Genomic DNA, 12,899 nt, shown 5'->3' with positions numbered 1-12,899 from the left:
TAGAATAAATGCGAATGATATACAATTTTTTTTTACCTTGTTGGAATGATACCAAACCCTAGTTGAGAGTACCTGAACTTTGTAAGTGAAAGTATTATGAAGAAGAAGAAAAAAAAAACGTGCATGCAATGGAAAATAAATGAATATTTTCAGCAGTTCTCTTCATAAGAACATGTGGTTGTCCAAATACTCCGTGGATGTGTGTGATTGCTGAGAGGAAGTGGGACTGGAGCAGCTGGCTCTCTGTCTGCTACTGGCACTGCTAATGAAGGATAATTAAAGAGCTCTTAGTGCCGTGATAAAGCTGAAGCTGAACGCAGCGTCGAGCCGTTTCTGCTGCGAGAGCGTCTCCGTCCGGCCCACCCCCCCACTGCCATGAGGCTATGATGTCATCCACGTGCACACACAGACACACACGTTTGTTTTGCTATACTTACATGCCATAGGCGTAACGATTTTATACTGTACTGACTGTATATTTTGTATTTCTAACCCGACCCCTAAACCTCCCCATCACACACACACACTAACCCGACCCCTAAACCTCCCCATCACACACACACAAACCCGACCCCTAAACCTACCCATCTCACACACACACACACACAAACCCGACCCCTAAACCTCCCCATCACACACACACACAAACAAACCCGACCCCTAAACCTACCCATCTCACACACACACACAAACCCGACCCCTAAACCTCCCCATCACACACACACAAACCCGACCCCTAAACCTACCCATCTCACACACACACACAAACCCGACCCCTAAACCTCCCCATCACACACACACAAACCCGACCCCTAAACCTCCCCATCACACACACACAAACCCGACCCCTAAACCTACCCATCACACACACACTAAACCCGACCCCTTAACCTACCCATCTCACACACACACACAAACCCGACCCCTAAACCTACCCATCACACACCCGACCCCTAAACCTACCCATCACACACACACTAAACCTACCCATCACACACACACTAAACCTACCCATCACACACACACACTAACCCGACCCCTAAACCTACCCATCACACACACACTAAACCTACCCATCACACACACACTAAACCTACCCATCTCACACACACTAAACCTACCCATCACACACACACTAAACCTACCCATCACACACATACACACTTTAGTATGTTTTGAAAGCCATTTTAAATACGAGGACTCAAGAAATGTCCTCATAAATCACGTTGTAATACTAGTGTAATACCCATGTCATTATACAAATTTATGTCCTCACAAATCACACACACACGCACGCACGCACGCACACACGCGCACACACACACACAGAGAGAAAGAAAGAAACTAAAGCTAAATCAGGTTCAAAACAGTTTCACTGCTCGTCTCTAAAGCCATCTGTGTGAGCAGCGCTGTTTACTTACTGGTTTCCTAGCAATGCTTTCACTCTTCCTCGCTCACGCGCTCGCTCCCTCCCCTTCAGAGTCTGATGCAATACTACACAGAATCATGTACATACACACACACACACACACACACACACACACACACACACACACCATCTGGGCCTTAAACTCTTCACCAACTCTGTCTCGTCTTGCACCAAAACACTGACCCTCGGATTCACAAACACTCATGAAAAGAAAAAGCGCCTCTATTGTTTTTATACAATGCCACACTGAACTGCCTTCAAAACGCAGCAGAACTCAACCTTCTACCACACTTACTAATTCCTTTTTTTGTATACCGAGTGCTGTTTTCATGTTGGTCTTTGTGTTTTGTCTGCATTAATGAATCCAGGGATGGACGCCAATGAATCTCATTAATCTCCATGTTGAACAACCTCAAGATGGTCAAACCTCTTAACTGAGGATTGCCATATTCTCACAGTTCTGCCGATGTGAGGGTAAAAGGCGGTTCGTTTATATTACAGCTGTTGAGTTATGAAATCAGGCAGAAGTATGCAGAGAAACAGCATTATTTACACACGTGACCCTGGATCACAGAACCGGTCTCGAGTCGCACGGGTATATCTGTGGCAATATCCAACTATACATCGTATGGGTCAAAATTATCCATTTTTCTTTTATGCCAAAAATCATTAGGATATTAAGATCATGTTCCATGAAGATATTTAGTAAATTTCCTACCGTAAATATATAAAACATGTATTTTTGTGAGTGAATGCAGCACAATCGTGAACATAAATGCACAACTTTAAAGGAGATTTTCTCAATGTTTAGATTTTTTTTGCTCCCTCAGATTCCAGATTTTATATAGTCATATCTCGACCAAATATTGTCCTATCCTAACAAACCACACATCAATGGAGAGCTTATTTATTCATCTCCCAGGTGAACTATAAATCAACATTTTTTTTAATTGACCCATGTGACTGGTTTTGTGCTCCAGGGTCACAAACAAAGTAAAATGGCTAAGAGTAAAAAGCACAACATTATTGTTGTACAATAAACCGGATTAGGCGACACAATCTATGTAAATTTACACATAAGTGCAGATTGATTAATTAGTATATGATCATCTATTGACTTTAAATATGTTTAAAATCAAATTAAAGATGTCCATTCTTAGTTAGTTTGAATGCTGAAGTGAGCACACCATAGGAGTGTGTGACGATGTGCAATCTGACAGTATCGAGTATGTCTCACTTTACAAAATACACACCTAGAGTGCACGCTTTCACTGCATGATTTAATCTATTAAATGCATTAATAATGCCCTCAATATTCAAGATAAGGGGGCAAAAATACCTCTGTATGTATTTTATATATAATTTGATAGTTAAATCAATATAACACAGAGTGACGTTTTTTCTCCAAAATATCAGCACAATAACAAATGTGATATTGGGTTTATACAATATTTCAAAGTTAATATTAAGCAACTTACATTTTAGACACAATATTGCCTGTTTTTGCTCTATTTCGCCTACATAAATAGTTTTAAACAAAACCACAGGACTGATGTGTGTCTCGAGCAACACACGGCTGTTGTGTTGAATGAACGATTCAATGACTCACTCAGTAACATTGACTTAATTTCTTAATATTAGTTTCACATTTAAAGTATCTTTTGATTTTTTAAATCACTTCTTACATCAATATTCACTGTTTTTATGATTAAAACATCAAACATTATTTATGCATGTGTGACGGCACGTTAAATGTCCCTGTGATCTGCATTAAACAGTGTAAATGCATCTAAATGCCAGTTCAGTTGCAGCTTCTGTGTTTCTTCTGTAATTTTGTTGATACTGATTTCATATGATTGGTAACAGCCATATAGTATCGTATTATTCTAATATAATTTATTGATTAAATGTAAGAATTTGACACAAAAGATGATGCATACATATAGTTCGCTGGCTTTATAAAGGTAAAAATGCCCATACGAGGTAAAAAATCGAATTAAACCAAAAATATGATTTTTCTCACTGCTGTGAACTGACCACAACACAGAACATGAAGAATATCAAAAACTTTAGGAGTCAGATTTCCACAGCGGTCCTAAACCCTCCCAAGATACCAACACAATATAATTATCGAGAAAATCCCAGAAAATATCGAGATATAATTTTTGCCAATAGCGCACACAGCAATGTGAATAATAGCTCTTACGACACGACTTAGGATAAAGCTTATTCATTGGGTTGCTACTTAACAGCTTAGAGAGGTTATAGGAGGTTATACCAGCAGACTGTGTGTGTGTGTGTGTGTGTGTGTATGTGTGTGTGTGTGTGTGTGTGTGTGTGTGTGTGTGTGTGTGTGTGGATATAAAAGCAATTTTCCTCACCTTCTTCCCACCCTGCTTTTCCACCATGTCGGTGTTGAGTGGGAAGTCCTCCAGCTGGGGGGTTTTAGCACCCCCACCCTTGGGCATCGTTCAGCTATTGCCACGCCAAACCTCATTCACGCTTCCATCGCATCGTCATCGACCGTCTGTGAGACAGAGAGAAGAGAGGAGGCATTAGCACTTTACTGTCAAGCTCCTGTAAAGGTGCAGTGTGTAATATTTAGGAGGATCTGTAGACAGAAATGCAACATCATATACATAAGTATGTTTTCAGTGGTGTATAAAGACCTTACATAATGAAGCGTTATGTTTTAATTAGCTTAGAATGAGCATTTCTCTCTACACACACCGCGTGTCCACTTACATCGACATGTTTCTACGGTGGCCCTGAACGGACAAACGCGTTTCGTCACTATGTTGTTCTTCATGTAAAGAAGCTAAAGCTAAAGTCAGCGAATAAAACACTGACACAATGATGAACAACCAACAATAATATTCGCAATAACATCGTTTTACTGAATAATCAAGTTAACAATTTCTTAATTTATATTGGTAAAGAAACCTCATTGTTTAACTGGCTACTCTCTGCCGTCTACGACGACATCACTTCCTGTCGGCCACCGTAACTTCTGTTGGGTGCAATTTGTAACCTCACCACTAGATGCCGCTAAAAATCGCACACTGCACCTTTAACTCAACACAATGTTCTCAATTTTTCCGCTTATTTGCAAATTTAATGCCATTGATCTTCAAAAACAATTAGCATTTAGGTTACAGATCTCATAAGCACAATAACAGTTTCAGAAGAACTGAACTACATCTGTCAATGTTCTACATACAATTATTAGATGGATGTAAACAACAGTAAAAACTCAACAGTCGTCAGAAAGTTTGTCACCATTACTATAAAATCGCCTGATTACAGCACACTTCAGATTATCATCATAATGGGCATTTGGTTGCATTTCATTTTAACTTCACATTTGTATAATAAACATTTCTGGCATTTATAAATTACCATATAAATTCTGATGACATGCTATGACAGAGGAGATGACAGCATCTCACAGATTTTGAATGTGGGGCATATTATATAATAACCATTGTTAATCACACACAGAAACTCAAAGATGTGAAAGAGACAGAAGGGTTTAAACAGAATGTCTTAACCATGTATATTACAGGCATAAATATAGCTAAATTTTTCAATAAAGTAACATTTTCTAACAAAATTATATTTTCTCAAAAAAATAATTTTCAATGAAAGATTGAAAAAAATACTAAAGCTTTATCCCACATTTTAATTGTTTCATAACAAATACATTTTTGTAAATAACATGAACATTTAAAATCAGTCACCATCACAATTAGCCTAACAACCAATCAAAATGTAGTATTCTTGACAGCCCTACTGCCAACACATTGTGAGGATCTGATCATCTGATAACACTGATCTGCAATCTGATTGCAGAAAACACAGTACAGCAACTTAAATTCATATTCATAAGGATAAATGACACATTCAATATAGGTTTTAAATGCAGCACCAACACTGTCCCAGAATGCATTTGATCCAGTGAAGCAAGAAAACCATTACAAACACCAGCCAAGATTTTGACTGCATTTCCATACACCCTTAGGTATTTGCACATTTAAGCAAAACCTTTAAAAAAATATATATACACCAATATAATTCAGAACATTTCTGAAAAATCAAGCAAAACAGCAAACCGGACACAGTCACGTACACACAGATCAGAGCCGCCGGCAAACCGATAAGACACAGATATAAAACACTAAAGCACAAGTGCACTGCAATTCATTAGTACTGCAGGGAGGAGACGGCGCTGCGAGAAATTACAAGGGGAAAATCAATGCGTTACTGCAAATAGTGCAGACAACCGGTTTCTGCATCAAGGCTTTGACAATATGGTATTTTGAACAAATGCATTGGTTTAATGTCTATAAGGCTAGTGCACAGTAGTGCTGTGTTGAAAAAATCGATTCACCAATTCTGAATCGATTTTCATATTAATTTCTAAAGATCGATCCGTAACTCAGAGGATCGATTTAATAACAGGCCTACATTTTCCCCATAAACACACCGAGACATGGCGACCGGCGGCGCTGCTAATACTGTCTATGCTGCTAATGCGGTTTCTCTGAATCCACTTGTTGACAAGAGAGGAGGAAAGAGCCGTTCATAGCGCGTTTTTTGCGCGTGCAAATTCGTTTTCTAAGCGCGCCTCTGTTCATGGTTGCATAGCAACGACAGACGCAAAGGGAAAGCACGCGCTTGTGGAGAGGAGAAAGCGGTGCAAACTGCGCTCTCCATGATGACGAGGAAGTATCATCAAATAATTAATTGATTTCTAGCCCTTGCATTAGCTTTACTACTAGATATATTCATTGAGATGAGAAATAAAAAGCCGCCCTGTACAGCTATGATCAGCTGTTCGGCCGAGCTTTCCATGTTGTTACGGAAAGGCCGCTGGTTTTTGTCACATGACCTGTTGAGATGCATTGAAGTGCTTCTCACTGAATTTGCACGCGCATAAAACGCGATATGTGAACAGCCCCTAAAGTGGTATCGTGTGCGGTTCGTTGTATCTAGTTTAAAAGGCCTTCTAAATATGAACGCAGTTTTGGATTAAATAAAAGGACAGTCAAGTCAAATAAAACACGTTTTATCTCCTGATTAGTTGGTAACACTACATTAAGATACCATTCATTAACATTAATGCCTTATCTAACATCAATACATTGAGTGAACAATACATTTTTACAACATTAATGTATGTTTGTGAATGTTATTTAATACAAAAACTTGATTGTTCATGAACAATAAAAACTTTTGATTTTAAAAATATAAGATTGGATCAGATCGGATCGAATCGAATCGAATCGAATCGAATAATGATAATCGATTCAAGATCTTGAGAATCGGAATCGAATCGATTCTTGAAATTTGAATCGATACCCAGCACTAGTGCACAGTCATCTTTTTCTACTCATTCGGGAGCCATTTTTATACTGAGCGTTCCCACAGCACGGCTGTAGATCGAAGACGCCCTGTTGCAATTTAAATCAATGATACTTTGGATACAATCTTTATAATACACTAAAATTAGCAAGCAACGTCACGTGAAATGCAATCATACCCAAATGTTGTGAAAGTGCACATGACACAAGTGACTTAATCACTATCAGATCTAGAGGAAATTAACCAAGTGTGTATTAGGGCTGGACAATATCGGGAAAAAACAAACGTATATTGCGATATTTTGTTATAAAAAACATTTCACCCATGATTTTAATAGCTCTAATTGAAAATAATGAATCATTCAAGAATAATTGAGTGATTTTGTAGAGTGAAACTGCATAGAAAATTATAAACAAAATACAATCATTGATAATTGATAGGGCTGTAAACGATTAATCGCGATTAATCGAATCCAAAATAAAAGTTTGTGTTTACATAATATGTGTGTGTATTGTGTATAATTATTTTGTATATACAAATACACACACATGCATGTATATATTTGAGAAATATTTGCATTTATATACTGTATGCATATTTTTAGAACTATTTTATATATAAATAACACATTTTTCTTAAATATATACATGCATGTGTGTGTATTTATATACAAAATAATTATACACAATACACACGCATATAAATATGTGTAAACAAACTTTTATTTTGGATTCAATTAATCGTGATTTATCGTTTACAGCATTATGATACGCATCCGTTTGCTTTCTCAATTGTTTACAACACACAACTGACTGTGTTTACGAGGATACTCGTCGAGACGGGCATCTTGACTTAACGTTGTGCGCACATGCCAGTCTAATGTGAATGGGTAATGATGCTTGGATCAACAAATATTTGTGTATGCTGAACAAAAGGCGTATCGTGAGGGCAGATGTACACTATAATTCTGCTTCCATAATGTATGTTTTAGTTTTGTGTGACTGCCCATTGCCTGGAAAACTGGCACTCACCATCTCTCTATTCAAAGACTGCTATTTATATCTACCACACGCGCACACACACACACTTCTGTTGTCTCCCACACCTCAAAAGTGCTCGAAAGGTCAGGCTCTAATGGGGATAAACAAACGTGGTGTGGAAGAGGCACACAAACATGCTTGGGTTGATGCATGTTCTAGAACAAAACATGTTTAGACGATGATCAAAACAACCACAGGCCATTCAACTACTTTTATATGTTAGCTCAGCTGTGAGATTCACAATTCAACAGGCCGTACATGAACGTACATGAAGTATAATGCGTCTGCTTAAGGAGGAATGTGTGTGTTTTGTGCACCCTTGCTTGTGAACTTGTGTGTGTTCTGCAAGCGTTTCTGCAGGAAAAGAGGAACGGCACCCAGAGAAGAAACACAATAACATCCATTCCAGAAACACGGCTCATTTCCTCTGCTTTCCAGCCCAATCAAAAGCCGCTGCGCATCTGCCATCAGTGTGGGTGCTTGTGTCAGACAAAGAGGGGTTTTTTGTTGCTGTTGTTGCCTGCAGACAGCTGTAATTCATCACATATGAGGTCTACTTTTAGCACTGTACTCTACTGTAGCCGGAGCAGACGACACAAGGCCTAATACTGACTTCTCCCTGTATCCGCTTCCTTCTGCACAAACACACAGCAGCAGCGAGAACACAGTGTGTGTGTGTGCAAGTTTGGACATATTCCAATGAATGTTTTCATAAGCTGTAAGCCATAATCATCAAAATAATAACAAATAAAGGCTTGAAATATCTCACTTTGCATGTAATGAGTCTATATAATAGGCTATATTAGTTTCACCTTTTAAGTTGAACTTTTGCACCATATTTACATTTTTCGAGTTTTGATGCGAAAAACGAAGACGGAATCGCGGAATCCACTCATAAATACGGAATTTACAGTATACGCGAAATTTGTTACATTTTTGAAGAACGAATAAAAAGCAGGTCACTACACTTACATTAAATTGCACTATAGATGGGTGTCTGATAATATTAAACCGCAAAAAGACCATTTCAATCCTGAATCCCGTCTCTGTGTGAATGAATGGCCTTTTTTAGCCTATATGAGGACATGAATGCATGAACTTCAGCTCCAGAGCCGCTCTGAGAGTCACTTCATCAGCATTTTACCGCTTCATTTGAGAAAAACTATCGTCATTTCATAAAAACTCAAAGGTCTTCATGGTAACCCTTCAAAATAAAAGCTCAGTTTAACTTGGGGAAAGTACGATAGAAATATTCTACTGTTGTAGAGTAGAATTAAGCTACATCTCAATGTAATAATACTAACATTATTATTATTGTTAGAACTATTGTTTTGTGCAGCATTTTGTTTGACAAAATAAAAAAGTTTGAGGATTTCCTAGAAATTAAATCAATTAATTAAACCATTAAAATAGTATCCAGAAAACCTAAAACAGAATTTGGTAAACAATAAAACTGAATTTGAGAATTTTTTTTGAATGTATTTCATAGTAAATTTTTGTTAAACCTTTGATATATTGTTGTGAAATTGTATACGTTTCATGATTTCAAGTAATTAGACATGCTTTTTGATTACTAGAATTTAACCAGTCAAAATTGAATTTGACTCAACAAATTCAGACTCAACCAGCTGCATTTCTCCAGCTATAGATGATGGGCTGATAGATAGGCCTTGTTAGTGGACGGCTGGCTCTGGGTCATGGGATTAGTCTGGGAGGAATGTTCACCCTCTCGGTTTGCTGAGGCTGACCCTGGGTCAGTGGTTAGACAGCGAGCCTGCTGACGGGGCAGTCCTGCCTTTGCTCCGCCGGGAACACAAAGCTCCCCCTAATCTCCTGCTTCCAGCGGCCCGTCACAACCACATGTGCAAACTACACAGATTCAGACAGGAAACCAAACCAACATAACATGGCTGTTCTTTCAGAGAAAATGAAGACTATAAAAAATAATAATTGGGTAACACTACTTAAAGATGTATAATACATTATAAAAGTATTTTTTAGAGGTCGACCGATTGATCGGGCAGATATTTGGCATTAATTAGGCCGATTAATAGGCAGGCGCAATTATCTAAAAGTTTATTTGACAGTCTAGATTTTTTATGACCTGTATGTGCATTTAATATTTAACGTATACAAAACATTTTTTGCACAAGTGCACTGATTGGAGAGGCTTATGTTGTTCAATAAATGCTTAATTTAAGCAATTTTCTGTATTACTTCTTATTAATGGTTAGATTTTATGACCAAACATATCAGCCAAAAAAATAAATAAGCATCATATATCGGCTGCCCCAATATCTAAATATTGGCATCGGCCAGAGAAAAACCCGTATCAGTCAACCTTTATTATTTTTAATGCATTAATTATGCGTTGTATTGTACCTTATAATGCATTGTATAGTCTCATGAACAACTGTAACTACAGTTATAAAACTAATACAGTTATGCATTATAAAACGTATCTAACAATTGAACACATGAAAGTATAATACATTAAAACGCATGTTAAAAAAACTATTTCAGAATCTGCAAATATTATAATGCATTTAAACTTTGGTTACAATTATTTATGAAAATATGATTTATTACGGATACCTTTATAATGCATCATACATAAGGGCTTTAAAGCAGCCCTCAGTAAGATCGGGATTTCTTTGTTGTATCCTCGCGTTTTGCTCGGAGGTTTCTCTCTAGAGCTCCCCCCGCAGCTTCGGAATAGATATTTGACAACAACTGTTAAAAACTCGCTGGCTATTCTCAGACACTAGAGGCTTAGTAGATCAACGACATCAAAGCAGATGGGAAACTCTTTGCAACGTCGTCTTCATTCGGGTTCCAACAGCGCGAGGGAGCGCAATAATGACAGCATTATAGCAGATTTCTTTTTGCAGTAAAGCAATTCTTTACCTCGCGAGACTTGGGATCACACGATACTTCCAGACGAAGAGGCCGGCGGGTCGCCGGCCCAAAGTTGCAAACGCTGTTTTTCCGCTCACGGGCACCAGGGGGGTGCGAAACCACCACCATTCAACCCAAAATAAGTAATATAACCATTCCAGTGACCCCGAAGTTGATCAGTTAAGGTAAAAAAGTTACTTAGTTCACCTTTAAGTAAATGTGTTCGCAGCATGACACATGCTCACACAGAAGCAGAATCACCAGATCTACAGGAGTGGCCAGAGATGACTATATGCAAAGCAGGTACACTGCATGTTTATATGTTCAAACACGCCAGTATTCTCACGTCTGAGGCGGGACTTCTGGCTGGCGATGCATCGAATTATTAGTGACATTAATTTAGCTGGTAATTTTATTTTTTAATCCGTAAATATCATGATAATCTTAACTTAATCTTATAAAGACAGTAAGCCAATTTCTGATGCATAGATATTGTCTTTAAAATAGGGGGGAAATTATATAAATTTTTATTAATAAAAAATGAGATATAAATGAGACAAATATTTATTAATAATATATCTAAAAATATGTTCTTTAGATATAAATGTTCATTTTAAAGATTTTTTTAAAAACATGAATTCAAATAAATATCAATTATATATAGGCTTTATATTGGCAACCCTGATCTCTAAAGATATCGGCATTGGCCATCAAAAAAAACATTTTAAAATAGGGGGGAAAAATGAGATAAAAATTAGATAGAAATGAGATAAATATTTATGAATATTATACCTAAAAATATTAGTTTAGATATGTTTATTTTAAAGATAGGCTTTATATCGGCAACCCTGATCACTAAAGATATCGGCATTGACCATCAAAAGACCAATATCGGTTGACCACAAGCCACATTATAGTTTTGTCAGCACATATAATCATTACAGCATTTCCTGTTGGCAAAACCCATGACCTGTCAGCATGTTTGGCGAGACACTAAGAATAAATGCCTCTGCACCTGAACCCTCAGCTCAAACTAATATTCCTCCATGCATCGATCAATAGTGATCCTCCCTCTGCGGTCAAACAGGGGCCAGCGCAGTGTGTCGCCTCAGTCCAGCTCTTCCTCATCCCTCACACAATCGCTGCTGCACAGTATGAGTATTATGGGCTATGCTTTGGAAACGGTTCCTCCTGCTGAGATAAAAGGGCCCACAATCCCCCAGTTCTGCACCATGGTAACGCAGGGCGATGTCATCACGTCCACTGGTGTTTAGTGCATCTGTCTGTCAGCGGAAAAGAACCGCACTGCATCGAGTCAGCGTGGAAATGAGAGTGTGTGTGTGTGTGTGTGTGTGTGTGCATCACATGAGCTCTGGCCTCCTTTCTGGTTGTCTACAGTGACGTCACAACTGCTCGAGGTTGTTCTCATCTCAGAAATATTCACAAACAGACCAATCAGCTGTAAAGGTCGCATCATTTTGATGGACAGGGTCATAAAATATTTTATTACCCATCATTTTAAATGATAATAAGGGCATTTAATAGGCTGTTTTTGTTCACATTTTCATTTTTATTCACAAAAGCGTTAAGGCTAGATTCTGCAATTATTTATGAAGAGAAAGCTGAACAGAGACTGTGGGTCACTTTTCAGGTTTCATCATGAATGTCCAATAAAATCGCAATAAGCTTTGTTACTTGCATCGGGAACACGGAGATGTGTCGGGTACACGCGTGCCGCACAAGTCCTGAAAAGTGAAGCCAAAGCGTCTCGATCGCCCCCGGTGGCTGGTCCCAGTATATCTCATAAACCCAGAGTCTCGATCGCCCCCCGGTGGCTGGTCCCAGTATAGCTCATAAACCCAGAGTCTCGATCGCCCCCCGGTGGCTGGTCCCAGTATAGCTCATAAACCCAGAGTCTTGATCGCCCCCCGGTGGCTGGTCCCAGTATATCTCATAAACCCAGAGTCTCGATCGCCCCCCGGTGGCTGGTCCCAGTATAGCTCATAAACCCAGAGTCTCGATCGCCCCCCGGTGGCTGGTCCCAGTATAGCTCATAAACCCAGAGTCTCGATCACCCCCCGGTGGCTGGTCCCAGTATAGCTCATAAACCCAGAGTCTCGATCGCCCCCCGGTGGCTGGTCCCAGTATAGCTCATAAACCCAGAGTCT

General features: G+C 38.7%; 1 protein-coding gene across 2 annotated transcripts in view; it reads right to left on the bottom strand.

Moving 5' to 3' along the window:
* The window catches only part of ankrd11 (ankyrin repeat domain 11), a 161,332-nt gene that overhangs the window by 33,209 nt on the left and 115,224 nt on the right, over positions 1 to 12,899 (bottom strand). For both annotated transcript variants that reach the window (XM_079598165.1, XM_079598166.1), the window contains exon 3: positions 3,811 to 3,956. In XM_079598165.1, the coding sequence (XP_079454291.1) occupies positions 3,811 to 3,897 (87 nt within the window). In that variant the 5' untranslated portion in view covers positions 3,898 to 3,956. The remainder of the gene's footprint in view (positions 1 to 3,810; positions 3,957 to 12,899) is intronic.

The sequence above is a fragment of the Phoxinus phoxinus genome (assembly GCF_949152265.1).
Source record: "Phoxinus phoxinus genome assembly, chromosome: 2".
NCBI classification, from domain to species: Eukaryota; Metazoa; Chordata; class Actinopteri; order Cypriniformes; family Leuciscidae; genus Phoxinus; species Phoxinus phoxinus.
This window is presented reverse-complemented; position numbering and strand designations above follow the sequence as displayed.